The 20,447-nt window shown below is 44.8% G+C and overlaps 1 protein-coding gene across 1 annotated transcript in view; it reads left to right on the plus strand.

Moving 5' to 3' along the window:
- CDCA2 (cell division cycle associated 2) overlaps positions 1–20,447 on the plus strand; it is a 1,716,206-nt gene that overhangs the window by 175,471 nt on the left and 1,520,288 nt on the right. Inside the window, exon 2 of the mRNA XM_044083154.1 lies at positions 17,744–17,813. Within this exon, the coding sequence (XP_043939089.1) occupies positions 17,744–17,813 (70 nt within the window). The remainder of the gene's footprint in view (positions 1–17,743; positions 17,814–20,447) is intronic.

Raw genomic sequence — 20,447 nt, forward strand, 5'->3', positions numbered from 1 at the left:
TCTCAGGAGTCTGTTCCGTTAGGCCACCCGGGACAAGGTGCTAGGACGGTCCCATCCAGCAAGAATGAAGGCGAGATAGACAACTTAACATATAGAAGTTATGTTCTTACCATAACGTTCCATGTTAGTTGTCTTCTTCTCGCCTTCTTGCGTCCCACCCTCCTTCCCCCTGGCCTGGACAGACCTAGAGGAGTTGTGATTGTGACCTCTTTCTACCACCTCTTTTCTTAGGCATATGCTGCTTGCATATCTCCTGAATCAGGATGTAGGTCACCCTTCTTTCTCCCTGTTGTTAGAGGTGGACTCTGTTTGGAGTTATTCTGTTACTATTATAAGATGGGGTTAGCTTACAAACGAGATCTGAGGTAACTCTCGCCTAGCATTGTGGGATATAAGGGGAGCCTCGAGCCGGTGGAACCAACTCTCGAGCTTTTAGAGTGGCCGATGGAGCCGAGGTCGGCTCGAACCCATCCAGCAAGAAGAAGGCGAGAAGAAGACAACTAACATGGAACGTTATGGTAAGAACATAACTTCTATTTCAGTAAAAACTAATCAAGACAAAAAAATTAGTGTCAGAATGAGCATAGCTCAGTATGATGCCAAACATAAAAGTAACCAGGTTAAAATCATATGAATGAGAGGAGTAAATAAAATTGTAACTGTGCATTGGTATAATACAAGTATAGTACATCCACTGCTAATAATACATTTGTTCTACTCTAATTTCAAAGAGTTTTTTTTAGCACTGCAGAGATGGAAACAATCTCATTCCAACCTGGGGTTTGGGTAGCATTAAGACGGAGTTGCCAAAAGTTCCTTAAACTCTAATCTGCTTGACCAGTCATCTGCTGTTGGATGGATATGATTTGACCTTTTCCAGTATGACAGATTTAAAATCCCCAAGTCCGTGACGGCCAAGGGAGTGTTTGTAAAGTTTATTCTTCTTTACCTTGATGACATACAGGTGTTCACAGATCCATTTACTTGGCGAATGTTGTGTTTTTCCTGTATAGAAACCTGAACAATAGTTATACAATGAAATGTACACCACTTCATGTCTTAGTTACCCTTGGTACTAGCAGTGTTAGACCTACAATTATCGAACTTTATCTGCTCGTCGGTCATAATGTTTGAGCACTATTAACAGTGATCACATCTAGATATCCAATTCTTCACCAAGTTGGTGTTTAATTCCATGTTCACCATATATTTAAAAATAAGAGCAGTTTTGTTTAGAAAAGTTGGTTCATCACCTAAAATATCCTTGTCCATTGGAAAGGCATTGATATTCCAATTTCTAATAATTATGGTCGTAATGTACCTGGCACATTCGTTGTATTCAATAAATGGTCTACTAAAATCAATTTTGGTTGCGTTAAGTAAGGAGGTTAATAAATTTTGTCCCAATGTTTGTCTTTTCCCCTGGTTAGGGGTCGCCTTAGCAGAACTCCAGTCCGCTAATGATTGGCAGTCAATTTTTATGGTGCCAAGTTGCCAGCCTGACGCCCAACCTTGTGCCCATTCACGCTTGTCTTTCGGAGGCCACTCAACCATGGGGAGGACATGCAGACTCCACACAGAAGGCACTCCAGCCAAGAATTGGACAGGAGAACCTCTTGCTGTGAGGCAACAACGCTACCGCTGTACCACCATGGCTTTTTCAATAAGTGCTCTACTAAAATAATTTCTGGTGTGTTACAGTAAGGAGGTTAATACATTTTGTCCCAATAATGGTATATTTTACCCCATTCTGACAGAACAACTTCACCAATATCCTGAATAAACTTAAGGGGTATCCTCTCTCTAAAAACATTCCCTCAAGTTTTTTAATCACTTCTTCTCTAGATGAAGTCATACCTGCATAAATTCATGCCTGAATAAATTGGCCTCTTACTAAACTCCTTTTTTATGACAATGGATGGAAACTGTCAAAATGAAAGTAGGAATTCCTAAATGTTGGTTTGTGATATATCTTTGAAACAAATCCATTATTACCCTTACTAATGAATGTTTTCAAATAGTTCAAACTCCTTATTAAATTGCCATGTGAATTTCAAGAATGTTGTCGTGTTAGTTAAATAGTTCTTGAAATCACTCATTGACAATTCTGGACTTGACAGTAGTATTAACAAATCCAGGTATCTAAGGTAAAGCTTACAGTATTTGAAGTAAGGTCAAGTGAAAAATGTGAGCTTTTTCCCAATCTTAAAAACGAGGTTTGCATTGGTGGGGGACAAACTTGCACCCAGTGTCTCACCCTTTACTTTTATGAAAAATTCCTCCTTAACAAAACAAACAAATAATCTGAAGTAGGCACTTAATTAGTCAGCAACCTTTGGGGTACGGATCCGATCTCTGATCCGAGCCGGCTACTTCTACCACGGCATAGATCCAAGCTCCTAGCTCCTCCCTTTACCCATAATCCCCTGCCAACCCTGACTGACCTCAGATCTAGTTTGCCGCGCTTCAAGCTACAAGCTAGGTTCCTGAGCTCCTGGTTTATCGAAACTTTGTGAGAAAAAAATGTCAATTTTCTTCCTTTTTTCTTTTGCTGTGAGTGAGAGTGATTGGTTAGGTACCCCTATAGTCCTTTTTTATCTCACTAAATTTAATTTTGTGGTCCTTTTTCTCCTATCCTCGCTGGTCGTAGTATGTGGTGTGTGTAGGGGCCTAGTGAGTGTGTGTGTTCCTTTATTTAAAAATGTCAGAGGCCCCTAAAGCCTTTTTTTATATATATATATATATATAAGTACACAGAGTGTTGCCATAAGCTTTCACCGGCGGATGGCCACACAGTGCGTTAGGTGCCGTGGGGTTGAACACCTCTCCTCTGGATGCACTATCTGCGCGGCGTTCAACCCCAGGGCACTTGAGGACCGGAGGTCGAATCCGATTCTGGCGGGCCTTTTTGCCCCCAGATCTGGCTCCGGCCTCTAGTACTTCTGTGGCCGCTATCCAGCCTTTGGTGGCGGCCACTCCTGCCTCCCTTCGGTCGGGACTCAACCTCCCGCTTCGGCTCCGGAGGAGAGGGAGGCCAAGAAAGACAAGCGGAGAGAGAAGCACTAAAAGCGGCGGGCCGAGGACTCCTCCTCGGCCCCGCCCGACAAACGGGCTTCTCCCTCCAGGGCTTCTGGATCGCCTCCTCCTTGGATCTGGTCCCCTTGCTTCTCACCGGGACCCGAGGAGGAGAGGTGACCCGGTCCCTGTCGAGGTCATCAAGGCGGCACTCCAGGCCTGCCTCGGTGGCCACTTCGAGGTCCACTTATAGCATGTCAGATGCAGACCTGGACCGGATGATGAGGAGGTTCATCCAGGCCCAGCTGCAGATGGGAGTGCTGTTGTCGTCCCCCCCCCCCCCTCCGGGGGGGAGCTTGACCCCATTCTTTGCTCCAATCTCTCCTTCTCCGACCAGTTTTCCGGGTTCGGAGCCGAGCAGCATTGGATCCGTGGGTGGGTTGGAGCCGACAGTGCTGGGCACTTCCGCTCCGACTGTTCACTTGAGTTTGTCGTATCCGACCTCTCGGAGCCACGGGCCGAGCTTCGGATCAGAGGGATTTGGTGTGCCTTCGGCTCCGTCCCTGTCTGACCACGCGGGTCCTTCAGATCCGATGGTCTCTGCCCCAGTCCCCGCTTCGGATCTGGGTGGGAGTCTACTCTCGGATCCGATCGAGGGCGGCTCCCTCTCTACTTTCGCAGCGGTGGAGAGGGCACTGTTGAGTGCATCCGGGCCTCCGGTCCTGTATTCGGCTCCCCCCTACACTCCCTCTCAGCTGGTCCAGGCTCCCATCACCCGGCCTTTGGGGCAGCCTGCTTCAGCGCCTCGGGGTGTTCCTTCGGAACATGACATTGCTGGTGAGACTTCCTTGGACAGCCCCTCTGTGGAGGTTCCTCACAAGTCTAAGTGCCAAAGGAGGTATGTGGACTCCACTAGTCCCTTACAGAAGATACGGACTTAAATGAAGGGGAAGGCTTCCCAAGGTCACCCCCCGAGGATGTCTCCTTTGGAGACATCATGGAAATGCTTAGGATCAGGGGGGTTGGTCTGCCTCTAAGTCTTCCTCCGATGAGTCCGTATTCCTAGAGGCGTTCGAAGCAGGGCCATCTACCTCTTGGGTGTCACCCCCCTGACCCCCTGGTGGACCTTATCGCCACCAGGGCTTGGAGGGAGCCGGACACTGTAAAGCCAGTCCCCAAGTGCCCGGACAGAATTTTGAGTGCCCCCGCAGAGAGAACCCATTGGAGCAGAGGTCCCCCTGTGGATGCCATGTTGGTGGCGGCAGCCACCAAGCGAGAGTTGGCTCAGGAGAGTCCCACGGTCCACCCACCGAGCAAGGAGTCTCGTGTGATGGACAGCCTTGGGAAGCGGGCCTTCAGTTCAGCAACCTTCTCTATGATGGCGCTGAACTGTATGGCACACGTCATCCGGATGCAGCGGGATCTAATAAAAGAATACGCTGCCCCCCCCCCCCCCCCAAGAGTCCATGTCGGAAGGGGACAAACAACTGTACTACTTCTGAATGTCCACTCTACGGTCCATTTCTAACTCCTCTATGCGGCTTTTGTCTCGCGCCACTGAGGGAGCCGCTAGAGCTGGCGGAGTCTGCCTGGTCATGAGGCGACTAGCCTGGCTCCGACATTGTGACTTCTCGGAACCCTTTAAGGCATCATTCGTAAATGCCCCCTTTTGTTCTGCTCTGTTTGGCAAAACCGTTCGTGACACTTTAGTCCAGAGCGAGAAAGACGGGAAGACATTGTCTGCCGTCGGAGTCCGCTTCTCTGCTCCCCAGAGGTCCTTTTCTAAGAACCAAAAGGGTCAGAAGATGATGTGGTTTTGGAAATTGCATCAATCCCAGTCCGCTCCGGATAACCAGTCCTCTCGTGGCAGAGGACGACAGGGAGGACGCCACCCTAGAGGCAGAGGGGGTCCCAGGAATTTTTGGTCCCGAGAACCCTTCTCTGAGAGGCCCACGCAGAACCCCTGAGGGGTTGCCCGGCTGCTCCACTCTGGAGGCAGTCGGGGGGGGGGGGCATTTTTCGAGGCACCTAGCAATGTGGGAGTCCATAACAGATCGCTGGGTGCTTTGCATCATATCCAGAGGTTACCAAATTCCCTTTATTGTAACCCCCAAAACCAGAAGCCTCCCCGACGTACCACCCAATCAGAGGGAGGTGGCTGCTACAGAAATTCAGCAGCTTTTACAAAAAAAGAGCCATCCAACCCGTCCCCCCAGATCAGCTCGGATCTGGGTTTTACTCCAGGTTCTTTCTGGTGCCAAAAAAGACTGGGGACTTGAGGCCCATCCTCGACCTCTCTCTCTCTCTTGAACCTGGCAGTACCCAAAGAAAAGTTCCGGATGGTCACGCAGCAATCTATTCTCCCCCTGTTACGGGAGAACGACTGGGTGTGCTCAATAGACCTCAAGGATGCGTACTATCACATTCTAGTGGACAGACGCTCCAGGAGGTTTCTCCGCTTTCGGCTGGGAGCCAGTCACTTTCAGTTCAGGGCCCTCCCGTCTCACCTTAGCCCCCAGGGTGTTCACCAAAGTCTTAGTGGCAATAGCGGCCCATTCAGGTCTTTCCGTACCTGGACAACTGGCTCCTTACCGCCCCAACAAGTCATCTGCTCTGTTCATGCAGGGATTACTTACTCAATCTTGCTCCACGTCTAGGATTGACTGTCAACATGGCCAAATCCTCTCTGGCTCCTACACAGGTAATAGATTTCATAGGGACGAAACTGGATTCCAGACTAATGCTTGCTTTCCTGACTCCTGATCGGCTTCAGAACCTGAGGTTGCATGTACAGGCCATCCGCCAACTTCATGCTCCACCGGCGGAATTGGTCCTGAGGGCTCTAGGGTCCATGGCAGCAGCAATTTCTCTGCTGCCCTTGGCCCGTCTGAATGAGGGTCTTGCAGTGGACCCTTCAGGTGCAATGGTCCCTGTCTCGCAACCCCCTGTACCATCCCATTCCCCTAAACAGGACTTGCAGAAGGTCGCTCGTGTGGTGGCTCCAGTCCCCGAGCCTCCACACGGGGACGCCCATTCTCGATGCCTCCTCCCATCGCCACAGTGACCACGGACGCTTCTCGTCTGGGGTGGGGGGGCATTATTCAGGCAGAACGGTCCAAGGCACGTCGAACGACATGGAGACCTCCTTGCATATCAATGTCCTAGAGATGAGGGCAGTGCTTTTGACGTTGCAGGCACTTCACGACCTTCTTCCGATTGGGACGATTGCGGAACAAACGGACAAAATGTCAGTGGTCTGGTACATCAACAAACAGGGGGGAACCAGGTCTTATCCCCTTTGTCGCGAGGCCATGAGAGTGTGGGAATGGGCGATATCCACCAACCGCTTTCTCATTGCAACGCACATTCCGGGACGGTCCAACATCCTAGCAGACAGGCTCAGTCGTACAATCCTGACCCCATACGAATGGTCTCTCAATCCTCTAGTAGCAGAGCGAATATTTGCCCAATGGGAGCAACCCTGTTGCGATCTTTGTCTTTCCCTCAAATACCAAATGCAACGGTTACTTAGCTCTAATCCCCCCTCTGGGGGAGTCCCCGAGAGACTCTCTAGTACATACTTGGCCTCTCAGTCTTCTTTACGCTTACCCTCCACTGCCCCTGATGCTAAAACTTTTACAGAAAGCCAGTCTGTTGGGGAGCAAGATGATCCTCATTGCCCCATTCTGGCCGCATCAGATGTGGTTCCCGTACCTATGGTCTCACCTGATTCATCCACCCTGGATTCTGGATCCCCTTCCAGATCTCATTACTCACCCTCTCGGTTTTCCGCCCCCCCCCCAACCTGGTCAACTTCAAGCCGACTGCTTGGTTGCTCCATTTCCACTCTTGATAAGGACTCCCGGAATCTCCAAGTCAAAGCCATTCTAGTAGCAGCACACAAGCCATCCACCAGAAAGGTCTGTCGGAGTAAGTGGAAACGCTTTTCCATCTGGGCTGAGCACCGTCACTTAGATCCTTTTACGGTGCCTTTAACATCGGTTTTGGATTTTCTAACTACCCTTTTTCATCAGGGGGCTAGCTGTTCTACAGTCAAGGTACAACTAGCAGTGATTTCGCACTATCATGTAGGGCATAAGTCTGGCCCTCTTATTACCTCCAAGCTCTGTAAAGCTTTCCTCAAGGGTACCTTCCTCCTCAGACCTTCTGTCAAGGAGGTAGTACCCCCATGGGATTTATCTTTAGTTCTACAGGCCTTGACAAGCCCCCCTTTCGAGCCGGCTGCCACGGTTGATCTCCAATACCTCTCTTGGAAAACTGCCTTTCTGGTGGCAATTACTTCAGCTAAAAGAGTCTCTGAACTTCAGGCTCTGTGTCAAACCACCGTATTTGGCCTTCCTTCAGGATAGAGTTTACCTCAGGATCAATCCGTCTTTTCTGCCCAAGGTATCTTCTGAAGCAAACATTAATCAATCTATTAATCTTCCCGTGTTCTTCCCCAACTATCAGAACAAAGGAGAATATAAGCTGCAATCTTTGGACGTGCACAGACAACTGCGCTTTTATATTCATCGAACGGCTGGTCATAGACAATCCGACCATTTGTTTCTCCTTTGCCAAAACCAACTTAGGCAAGTTGGTTTCTAAAGTTACCCTGTCACGATGGATAGCTAGTTGTATTCTCTTAGCATATCAGAGTTCGGGAAGGCCTGCACCTCAGGGAGTCTGCGTTCATTCTACTAGGGCCGTTGCTACATTGGCTGCTTTTAGACCAAGGTTCCCTTGGATGATATTTGTTCCGCAGCCAGTTGGGCTTCATCCCATACTTTTATCAGCCATTACAAACTGGATGTTGTCTCCAGAGGTAGGGCGTTCTTTGGCTCTGCAGTGCTCTGGAATATCCTTCCATGAAGGCCACCCAAGATTCAGGTAGCTGGGGACTCTGTTCCAAAGGTTGCTGACAAATGAAGTGCCTACTTCAGATTAAGAAGTTATGTACTCACCATAACGTTCCATCTTAGTAGGTATCTTCATTTGTCTGCAACCATCCCACCTTCCTTCCCCCTGACCAATATGATTCTAATTAGGAGTGGTCTTACACGAGTCCCTTCTGGGACACAGTAGCAAGTTGTTATATGGGGCAAACTTGATCTGAGGTCAGTCAGGGTTGGCAGGGGATTATGGGTAAAGGGAGGATCTAGGAGCTCGGATCTATGCTGTGGTAGAAGTTGCCAGCTCGGATCCGTATCCCAAAGGTTGAAGACAAATGAAGATACCTACTCAGATGGACCGTTATGGTGAGTACATAACTTCTTTTTCAGCACTGTAGGCATAAGTTCCATGGGAAGAGAGATTATCTCCCCAAAATGGTGAGCAATTCACCAAACTTTCTTGGAAAAATTCCAATCCTTCCTCCTTTGGGAATACAAATAACAGGTATTTAAAAAAAAAAAAAAAAAAAAAATCCCATGAATCTTTCAGCAAGTGATTAGCCCATCTTACAAGTTTTAACTTTTTGTCAATAAATGTGGCTATAGGGCAAGTCTTTGACCCTTGTGCAGCCAAAGGATACGTGGAACTGTATAGGTGTCAACAAAAGTTCTACCCTGCAAATTAAGTTCTTAGAAAAATAAACCAGTCTTGTAATTAGTGTTTGATCTCATTGCATGAGATGATGTAACTTATTTGAGTCATATAAAGTTTCCAGTATATCTGCGGGATATTGTACGGGCACAATAAGAGTACCTTCCTCCCTTGTGTGGTCTCCTTACTCTTGTAGATCTGTTGTGTTTGGAATCAAATGTCAAACCCTCTGTGATTTAAGTTTTTATCTTGTAGTTCATAATTGTCCCTCTTGGCAGATAGACAATTTGTAGTAGTAGTACAAGCGTTCTCTAAAGCCTGGATGCTTATGTGGATTGCAAGTGCTTTTTTCTTGCTTCCCACCTCACCATTCTTTAAAAAAAAAAAAAAAAAAAAAAGCTAAATTCAGTTTCCTAATAAACGGTTTCAACTCCATGATAGAGTCCACTGCATTAAAAGATGAGGTACAGACAAATTTAAACCCTTTCGAAAAAGGGCTTAAATGCTCCTTAGTAATAAGGATGCCACAAAAATATGTATTGTATCCATTGTATGACCATCGTCATTGTGCCCCCCCCTTTTTCCTCCCTTTCTAGTTTCTTGTGTAGTTGGTCCTCAGCTTGTAGGGTTTTCTATCCAGATTCTGAGGAAGTTCCAGATTTTCGGGAACAAAGGTGCTTAATCTAATCTTGGATAGTGAACTATGGATTGTGGTATTAATAAACTCTGTACTAATAAACTCACGAGGCAGATTTTGGAGATCTTAATTTTATAGCTGACATCTTTGTACAGTTTACATAACTGACAGTATGTTCCGCATAATGGCTTTCAGTGACCGGTTATTATTACAGTTCATATAGAACAATGCTAGTGGTCTGGTCTATCAACAAGCAAGGGGGAACCAGATCTTGACCACTTTGCAAGGAGGCAGTTAGTTTGGCAGTGGGTGATCTCCTCTGACAGATTTTCTTTCAGCATTGCATATTCCAGGGAAAACCAGCATGTTAGCAGATGTTGAGCAATCCATTTTACTTATGAGTGGTGTCTCAACCATTCAGTGGCCTAAATATTTGCTGATGGGGTCAAGAGTGCTGCGATCTCTATGCTTCTCCCCTCAGTAAGTGCAGAAGGTGTTTTGCCCTGATATCCCCTCCCCGAGGGGGAGTTGCCGAGAGACACTGTAGTTCATAATTGTCCCTCTTGTCTGTTGTATGCCTTCCCTTCTACTCATCTCATCCTAATGTTTATTCAGAAAGCATTACAGTGGAAGAGCAAGCTTATTCTCATTGCCCCATTCTGGCCTCTGTGTTGTTCCCCTTCATATGGCCTCATTTAGTTCACCTTACCTGGATGCTGAATTTTGTTTGAAGCCTTCTGTCTCACCTGTTTGGGTTGCCTCACCTGGACATACTCTGTCAAATTGACCGCATGCTTTCTCCACTTTCAGTGATTGCTAGAAGTTCCAGGCTTTCTTCTCCCGCTTGCCACATACCAGTATTGATCTAAAAAGTTTCTACAAGGAAAATGTATAAAAGCAAATGGGAAAGGTTTTCTATCCATTGGAGACATATTTAGTCTTTTCTCTGATTCCAGCTAGTCTTGAGTTCCTAGCCTCCATTTTCAATTTTGAAGTGAGTTATTCAACTGCCAAGATACAATTGGCTACCATCTCAAATTTTAATCTGGATGCCTTATTCTTCTGTAGCTTCATTAAGATTGTGTAAAGCTTTCCTTAAGGGTGCCTTGCTGCTTTGCTGTCATGTAAGGACCCTGTCCCTCCATGTGACCTTAGACTAACTCTTCAGGCCCTTACTCAGCCTCCCTCTGAACCCTCAGCAAAAATTAGTTGAAATTATTGTCCTGGAAAACTTTCTAGTTACCATTACATCAGTTAGCCCAGTATCTGAGCTCCAAGTGCTTCCTTTTCGACCACCTTGCCTGATTTTTTTTTTTTCACAAGGAACAGGTTTCACTTTGGATTTAACTCCTCCTTTCTAAGTGGTGTCTGAAGATCACCTCAACCAGTCAGTTTACTTACCAGTATTTCCTCATTTTTTAAATATGGGAGAACACATGCTTCATTGGATGTTCATAGACTGCTCAGATTTTACGTACACAGAAATAAAGACCTAAGGAAATCGGAACAGATCCTTTTCCAAACCCAAATTAGGTAAAGCAGTGGCAAAAGTGACTCTAGTCAAATGACTGACTGCTCCTGTAAATAAAGGTAATTCAAAGGCCTGTAATTACCCAAACATCCTAAAGCACATCACCAGGTCTATGGCCAAATAATGTGCTTTTTGGTCTAAAGCACCTGTAGATAACATTGTGCAGCTGCTACATGGTTAAATGCTTCTACCTCTCTCTCTACAAATTGAGTATAGTATCAAGAAATGGGGCAGCTATTGGCTCAGTGGTACTCCAGAATATCCTTCCTTGAGGACTAACCAAGATTACCGTAGCTGGAACCGGTGAAAAATATAATATCGGATATTATAGTTAAGTACACAGTATAACTCTGAATCTCTGTTTTTCACCCTTCCTCAACTTCCATCCAGTATTGCCTTTACTACTTTGGCTGGATCCTGGTATGACCTTTGTGATGTATTCTTGGTTAGTTCCTGCTGTGTGAGTTTGAGTACTACTCCTCTTGATTCTTCCTGTTTCTTACCTTTTCACTCTATCTAATTTAGAGATTACTGGCTGTTTTTCCATTTTACATTGTGGTTACCTCAGATTGAATTTGCCCTCTAGTTTTCTCAGGAGTTGTTCGGGGATTATGAATAAGGGGAGGAGCTAAAGCTATGGAGCCCTTAAGTCTGAGCATTCAGTGATGGATTTGAGGTTGGATTTGAGACCCACCAGTTGAGGGACTAAAACAGATGCAGAGTTATGGTGAGTACATAACAATTTTATAAAAGGTTTTCTTCCTTCACAGACTGGGTCTTCTGCTTCAGTTACATTGAGTCAAGACCACCATCAGCTTCTCCCAGAATAGAGAGGTGAGCAGGGGAAGAAAAATCTTAAGAAAAACGCAGAGAAAAGAGTACACCTTCAGAAAGAAGGTCTGAAGAAGAGCAATGGGGGGGGGGGGTCTAGGAAAAGGTCCTCAGATCCAATTAGTTTGGTCCCCCAAACGGAGGCAGTTGATCCAACTGTCAGTTTGGTCCAAACTCCCACTCCTCGAGCTACCCTTTCTCTGGAGCCAGAGAGCCCTTGGCTCACCTCCAATCTTACAAGATAAATACTCTTCCAGGCCCTCTTCTAGAGCATCATCTTTGAGGTCTGTCTGATCAGCAGAAGTTTCAAGGAAATTGATATTGACTGAATGACTAAAGAAATTCCTGATGCATATCCAGCTTAGTCTCCTCCCATTGCCTTTACCCAAAGGTAGGTCCGGTGCAGGCCCATTGACCCCAGTCACATTTTTCTCCAATACAGATTCCCTTTTTGGACCCATTTCCCACTGGTTCAATCCCTTCCAACAAACCTTAGTTAGATATGACATTCTAAGGAACTTTGACATCAACTATGTTCCTTACTGTCCTGACTGATGCTGTCTGACCATTCCATGAGCCAAAACATCTGTCTGATTCCCAGTGGTGGAGCCATGTCTTTTTCTAGGGCCCTCTGCACTCGTCAGCTTGAGTCTGAGGTCTTCTTGTGAGACTATCTTGATTAGAGTGGGGGACTTCTGAGCCTCTCGGTAGAAGAATTACTTTCTCCCCCCCCACTTGTAAGGTCTGCTTTCAAGATTGGGGAAGGAGCATTGGTCAAGAAGGCAGGTGTATGCACAGTCTGGATTTGTCTTGATACCCAGTGAAACCCGTTTCGTATACCTCTTTCGGATCAACAGGGACAGTTGAGCCCATAAATTTTGAGACTGCTTGGCACTTGAGTTCCCAGTCTGTTTCAGTGGTTTCCACCAGAACCTGAGGCATGTTCCAAGGAAGCAGACATGCAAACAGAAGAACACTGGCATCCTTGAATCGATTAAATGGTGGGGCTTTTGGTCCATAAACTCCTTCCCTGGACTAATTGTGTTTTTCTCTAAGCTTTCAGGACTGGCTCATCTGTGTCTTGGGTGGTTCCCCTCCAGATGCCCACAAATTTTATGGCTTAGAGGAAATGGAAGGACACTGTGATATAGAACCAATTCCCAAGAAACCTGATAAAAGGTAGTAGCCCCAGAAGATGGAAATCACTGGACGAAAGGACCTTCAGTAATGCCATGGTGGTAGTATCAGCAGCCACAATGAAAAACAGCTCGTGACCTTTGCATAAAGAACACTGTACTAAAACCATACTTGTTTTCAGTGGGACTTTAAGGAAATTTAGAAGTTCCTGTCTTAACTTTTCTTTGGATGTTCAAAAAAAACTGTGGACACCACCCAAATTGTTCATAGGTAGGTACTAGGCTATCGGCCATGGGGCCTATACAAGCCCAGCCAAAAAGGTACCCTGGCTTTTGTCGCCCAAGAAAATTATTTTCCTGTGCCACTGTCTAGCAGAGCCACAGAGGTGATCCCCGGGGTGAATTTCCTCTTTCACATCCAATCAAGATTTTTCTTGAGTGCTAATGAGGAGCTTTGTTTGATATATGTCTGCCCTGTAATCCATTTGTAATATAGCCACACGCCTGCTTTCCAATTCTGTAGATTGTATAGCAAGAGCAGCTGGGACAGGCATTGCTGTGTCACCATGCCTGGATGTGGCTGTACAGTTTCATGGAAAACTTCAAAGCATCCTTCGCTTTGAATCTGCTCTGTTTGGACCCAGTTACCAGTTTACTGGAAGTGAGCTAGACTGTAAGACCCTGTCTGCCATAGGAATCTGTTTTTGTACTCTGCAAAGATCCTATTCCAAGAATCGAAGGGGTGGTAAATTTGGTTGTGAAAATTGGGGTTTTCACTGACATTCCTTGGGGAATAGACATTCCTTTCACCCACCTGAGGTGGTGGGGTCTCGAATGGACATTACTATATTGGTACAGGCACCACATAATCAGGGTTCCTGTGGTCCCTTCTCCGAGGAACTGTATCAGCGCCTGGGGGGTGGCTTTAACCTTAAACCCAGAAGCCTGGCAAAAAATTGCTTTGGAATCCTGGGTGTTGAGGATAAGCACCAGATGCTATGCCATTCCCTTTTTGTGTACTCCAGAAAAGGTTAAAAATTCCTGATAATTCTTCCTGATCAGATGGAATCTGCAACAGAAGTTTTAAAGCCCCTAGAAAGCGAGTCATAATGGATCCCCACAGGCCAAGCTAAAATGTGTATGCTATTCCATGTTGTTGTTGGTTCCAAAGAAGACTGGGGACCTCAGGCAAATATTGGACTCCTGCCACCTCAATCAGTTTCTAAAGCAAAACGAAGTTCCGGGTGGTCATAGTGCAGTCCATACTAAATCTCTGAGAAAGGATGATTGGATTTGCTCTATGGATCTCCAGGACACATCATATATAGGTTCAGAAACCATCCGGGAGACTTCTCAGTTTCTGGCTGGTAGTCAGTTGTTTTTCAGTTTGTAGTAGTACCATTTGGTCTCACCACAGCCCACCGGGTTTTCACAGAAGTTATAATGGTAGTGTCTTTCTGGCTGCAAGGGATCCAGGTCTTCCCTCAGTTGGATGATTGGCTTCTTTCTAATCCACAGAACAAAGGGGAACTGATACAGCACTCCTTAGATGTGCACAGATAACTTAGATTTTACTTGGACAGGACTAAACCTCAAAGGAAATCTGAACTGCTGGTGGCGTTTGCTGCAGGGGCAGAGGGGAAGGCTATTTCAAAGTAAACCATTTCTAAATGGATAGGCCATTGCATTCACTTCTGCCATAAGCACCATGGAAAACCTATCCCACAGGGGATTAGACCACATTCAACTAGGGCTGCATCTACCTCTACAGCCTTTCTCAGAGGTGTCCCTACCAGGGGCATCCTAGAAGCTGCTACCTGGAGTTCTGTACATACTTTCACCAAGCATTACCATTTGCCAATTTTCTCTAAATCCAGAGCTGGCTTTGCCACTGCAGTCTTGCAGGGCCTTATAGCTGGTCCTAATGCTATCTAAATTCCTCCTCCCATCCTTAGCTTTGGGAACCTACCCAAATGTGATGATTGCAACAGTGAAACACGAAGAACATGGTGCAGTTGTGTACACTTACCATAAATGTATATGTTCGAGTGTATTCACTGTTGCAGTCCTGGTTACCCTCCCTCCAGCCCCCTGACTTCTTTTGGCTATGCCTCCATTCTCCTTTACTATGCTTAAAAGCTTTTTGGTGTATTTGCTTTTTTGTTGGAGGTATAACCTTGCATGTATGTTATATATATGCTTCCCTTTTAGGGGGGCACCTGATATCTGGGGTAAGAAACTGATTTATTGGCGTCTGCTGCATGCTTTATACCCATGACTACCTGACGTCACAGAAGATGAGACAGCATCCGATGCAGGACCAAAGACTTTGATAATCAGGCTAACTGAGGGCTACTGCAAGCAGATAAACCCAAATGTGATGACTGCAACAGTGAATACACTCTAACATCTGCATTTATGGTAAGTGTACACAACTGTATGTTTTGGAACAGTTAAATCTTACAATATCTGGAGATATTAAATACAATTTGAGAAGGAAATTTATTTTTATTTTAAAATTTGATATACTTTTTCCAAAAGGTCTCAAGAGTGTAATTGGAAATGTTATAAGAGATGACTTCAAGGATTTTAATTATTTAATTGATTAATAGTAATGATGTGCTGTATTTATGGAATGTGGAGGAAAGGAAAAATCTACTCTCTAAAGGCTTGTAATAGCGAAGGTGCTAGAGAATCTACTTCCGGAGCATTTACTTGTGTCCTTTTTGTTTCAAAGTGTTCGTGTTTGCTTAAGAAACTTTGACTCAACTGGCCTTGGTGTTTTGTGTGATGTATAATCGTTTTTTTTAAAACTACTAGCGGCTTCAATAATTGTCCTGTCAAAACTGTTTTACAAATTGTCAAACTTCCAGAAGCAAAAATATGCTCCTTAAGACTGGTGGCTTTACAGGCAATTCAGTATCCTCGCCCATAAGCAAGATTTAATTCTCAGATTGAATGATGGCCTTTAGCATCACTAGTAAGATACCATGGCTGTTACAGTGGGTTTAGTCAAATGGTCAGTGTCTTTAACCCCTCCGTGCCAGAATTTGTCACTAATCTGTAGAGAGCATATAAAGTGGTGGATAACCTCTCCATCAGTTAAAGGGGAGACCTTTTGTCCAGCAGCTCCCTAGGCCACAATAACCACAGATTCCCTTCAAAGGCATAACATTTTTGAGAGAGGCTATTCAAGGCACTTTGATCTGTAGAGGCCAATTTTCACGTCAATATGTTGGAGATGAGAGCAGTTCTTGCATTGCAGGCTTTTCATGATTGCCTTCCCAAGGATGTGATAGCAATGAAGATCAGACGGTATGCCAGTGGTATAGTACAGCAATAAACAAAGGGAACATGTTAATGTCACCTTTGCTGGGAGTCCATGAGAGCATGGCATTGAGTTATGTCCTGTCCTAGTTTTTCTGATAGCAATGCACATACCTGGGGTGGTGAATGTACTAGCAGGCAAATTGAGCAGATCCAGCGTATTACCTCACTAGTGGTCTCAAGACGGATACAGATTTTCAGCCAATGGGGCAAAACTTGCTGCATCCTCTCTGCTTCTTACCTAAACTACAACTGCAGCAGTTACTTCCCTCATCCATCCATAGGAACAGTCACCAAGATGCTTAAGTCCACAATTGGCCCCCTATGTCCTCTGTGTATTCACATTAATATACCCCTCCTGATAAAATGTATTCATTAAGCTGCAATATTCAAGACCAGGGAGATCCTTCTTGCTCTGGTTCTGGCCCCAGCAGGTTTAGTTCTTGCCTTTTGCCTCATTTGCTTTACCTGTCCTGGATGCTGAATATCTGAGTCACCCTTTCGAGATTCCTCTGCTGGATCTAGAAGCCCTAAAATTGACAGCATGGTTTCTTCAAATTTAATGACTGGCAAAGATGCCTGGCTGTCCTTAATCATAGTTGACATAATTATTTCTCAAAAATATTTACAAAAATAAGTGGATTTTCAAAAGAAAATTAAAATTTCGAAGTAGCTTTCAGACTTTAAGGATCTGGATTTAACCCAGCATTTGAAACCTGAAGTGCCATTCCACTAGAGCAATGGCCTCCTGTACAGCATTCAGTGTTGCATTTTGCAGCAGCAACTTGGACAACAGTTCATACTTATCACATTACAAACTGCGTGCACAGTCCAGAGCTTGGACTTCCATTGGTTCTGCAGTTCTCAAGAATGTCCTTCCGTGATGCCACCCAGGTCCTTTTCAGGCAGCTTGGAAATCTGTCCCACAAGTTGTGTGGAAAAAAATAAAATGGACCATATCTATTGTTATAGTAAGTACATAACGTTTGTTTACCAAATGGTGATTGGCAGGATGGATTGTTCTGACCATAGTACCCATCAAGAAGGGCCAGTAGTACATAAATCAGCTGATTTATAGTGAGACTATGGAGTTTTAAGGATTAAAGCCCTATCTACATCCCAGACTAAATGAGTTTGATTAGCTTTTTGGGTACTGAAAGAGACTAGAAGAGTGTCGGAATGAGTGATAAATGCTGGTTTCCCTGTGCCATGAAGGCCGGTAACAGGCAGTCTGGTGGCTGTTCTAATAATTGCAAATTGAGGCCTGTCCAGTGATACAACAGTGTCAGAGAATCTGACTTGCGTCCATGATGGTAAGCAGTTGTAGGTGGAAGGTGATTGGGGTGAGAAACATAGTAATGTTTGTTTTTTGAACTGCTGGATATCTTGAAATAAAAAAATATTTCCCCCAGGCTGTTTATATAGCGTGGAATTGACTATTTCTGAGGGAGCTTGTAAAAGCTCATATGTATTCTGGGCTGTCAGTTTGTCCTGCCAGCTGCTACGGTGGCTGTGCTTACCATAGGTGACTACTTGATCTGCCATAGGGATTTTATGAGCACTTACTCTACTGCTGGAGAGCATTATTTTATGGATGGTTTAGAAGCATTGTCGGAGTGGAGTCTTTTTTTATAATTTCATGGAACAAATGTCTAAGCAGTTTAAGTCAAGTGTGTAACATGCAGCCATGTCGTCACACTTTTTTTTTTTTTATAAATATAGATGGAGATCATTTCTGGAGAAAGTAATCCACTCGTGGAGCTGAAGGTTTCTACTGCCAAAAGATTATCTGGTAAGAATTAAAATGTTGATAAATTTGCATGTTGCATTTTTTCTGGCACTGGCCTCATTCTGGGCAAATTCCAGGCACTAATTTGTTACCCTCATGTTAGTAAGTGAATAAACATGAAGGTGTTCAGTAAAAGGCAGAATGAGTAGTTTGCAGTTGAAAAGACTTGTTTTACTGGTATCTTTACTTATTTCAACCTAAAAGTGGACTAGAATTGGGGTATATATTCTGCTGATGTAGAGGTATGAAAATAATGAATCTAGGCACAGTCTTTGGTGTAGACTTACTGTAAGCCAACTTGGTCATAAACTACCCTGGTACAAGCACTATGTAGGTTAAATCTGACATTTAATCCAAAGAACACCAACTGGTACAGTTTTTTTTTTTTTTTTTAAATGCTAAGTCGTTGCTGTTGCATTCCATTATTTTGCTTCTGGGCTTCTATTAAGTTGTGTGTTAACACTATCCCTCATTCTTATTTTCTTGATTAGTTATAAAACTAAGGAAGCATAATTGTTGAGGAAATGCTTGACTGTTAATTCACTTGACTCCTACATTAATTTCTAATAATTTAAGAGACTCTCTTCAGCCTATTTACACTCCTGACAAAAGATGACATATGCTGTCATTTGTTCAACAGTAAGAGAATTTCCCTGATTGTCCTCAACTCTGCATCCTAGTGGCTGATGTGGGCATCCACTTTATTGTAGTGGCTTCCTGCACTATAGGCTCCTTTTATTAGGTATCTGGATTCCCCTCGGATTTTGAGCTTCAGTGCTGTGAATGATTGATTGTTTTACCTTGGATTTCTAATTTGCTGACAAATGGCTTAAGTCATTGTGGGTGAAAGAAGGGATCATGTCCATTCAGTCGGTCCAATCTGACATGGGTCCTTCTGAATTTTTTTTAATCAGACTGTTTTATCAGTGCACTAGTCTCCAGCCCCTTAAAGAATTTTCTTCCCATAACGCACCACTTTCCTAGATACCCAAGAACTTGTTTGCCACCTTGGCAACAGGAGGTGTGATTACTCACAGCTAAGTGCTCCACCTCATCTTTTAATACCCTTGCAATCTTGTGCAGATCAGTCTACTACAATTTCTGTTGTGTAGCTGTTAGATATTCTTCGTGTTTCACTGTTGCAGTCATCACATGTGGGTTATCTGCCTGCAGGTTGCCTTCAGCCGGCCTGAATAGCAAAGTCTTGGATCCCTGCGTCGGATGCAGTCCCTTCTTCCATGATGTCAGGGGTATAAAACATGCAGCTGACGCCATTATATCAGTCTTTCTTGCCGTGTGGTGCCTGAAGCCGAAGCAGTTCGCAAGTGCCAGTTGGCAGACTCCTGAAATTTTCGTTTTCGAGTTTCAGAACCAAAGTCTTCAAAAAAAGCTAAGTAACCCATTGGGGATCCCTTTTTCTGGCTCTAAACAGATGTCGGTAAAAGCTAACAATTGTATTACCTGTAGTAAGCAAATACCTTGTAAAGATTTTCATTCGTACTGCATTCCTTACTTAGGCCCAGACCACGACGTCCCTCACTGTCGGTTTTGTGCCTTATTCAACCCCCAAACTCTTCATCGGTTTATTTTTCCTGCAAATTATTTTGGTACTCTGTTTAACTATCCAGAAATGGCTTTGGTAAGCCATCAGACTAATGACATTACGAAAAAACGTAAAGATAAGACTGAGACAGACTGCATAGGTCCAAAGCTGCCGATGATGCTTCCGGTAAGTTAGTTGCCAGTCTGGTTCTCAGTGAGGTGCTTTCGCAGCCCCTGATACTAGCTACTTCAGACTCGCAGGCCTCGACTGAGACCCATTCGGAGTCCGGTATGCCGCGAGATGCTTCTTGGACCATGGAACCTGTGGATGTCTCTACCTTGGATGGGTCTGGAGCCACTGTGCAGGCACCGGCTTCAGAGGGTGTATTCAGGCCTACTGACTTGCATTTCAAAACAACGCCATTTTCTTCAAGGCGTGAAACTCTACGCCTAGAAAACCGACATCCAAACTGCATTGTCAGGCCCATATACCTAAAAAAACAAAGAATGGCTTAAGACCTTAATTAGGGATAGCCAGCCTTCACCCTCTAAGAGACCTAGATCTATTTTTCTGATCAGGATTCTGAAATTTCTGATGTTAAGTTGTCAATCTCGCCTTCATTCTTGCTTGATGGGTTCGGAGCCGATCCTCGGCTCCGACTCTGCACTTTGCTAAGCTCGAGAGTCACTTTTACCAGCTTGAGGCAGCCCCATATCCCATGATGCAAGGCGGTAAGTACCCAGATCTCGTTTGCCGCTTCGCTGATGAGGTCCTCCTTTTACCAGCTCCTGGTAAGTGTTTTATATTGAACTGTATTTAGCCCCTTTTCACTTTTAACCTTTATATCTAACGTTTTTAGTTTATATTAAGCCCTTTTTTCACTAAAATTACCCTTCCTCCTTGATTTTTTTTTTAGTCAGGCCTACTCCCCTCCCATCCCCCCCCCCCCCCCCTGTCAGGGTGTATGTGTGTGTGAGAGGTTAGTTTCTCTATTTTTTAGATAACTTTGTTATCTGATTGGGACTGTGTTGTGTGTGTTTTTGGTACAACTATGTCCAAAGAAAGGGTCTCAGGCTTTAAGAAGTGTGACTCGT

The sequence above is a fragment of the Protopterus annectens genome, chromosome 9.part0, assembly GCF_019279795.1.
Source record: "Protopterus annectens isolate FY-2018-M chromosome 9.part0, PAN1.0, whole genome shotgun sequence".
In the NCBI taxonomy this organism is placed as follows: Eukaryota; Metazoa; Chordata; order Ceratodontiformes; family Protopteridae; genus Protopterus; species Protopterus annectens.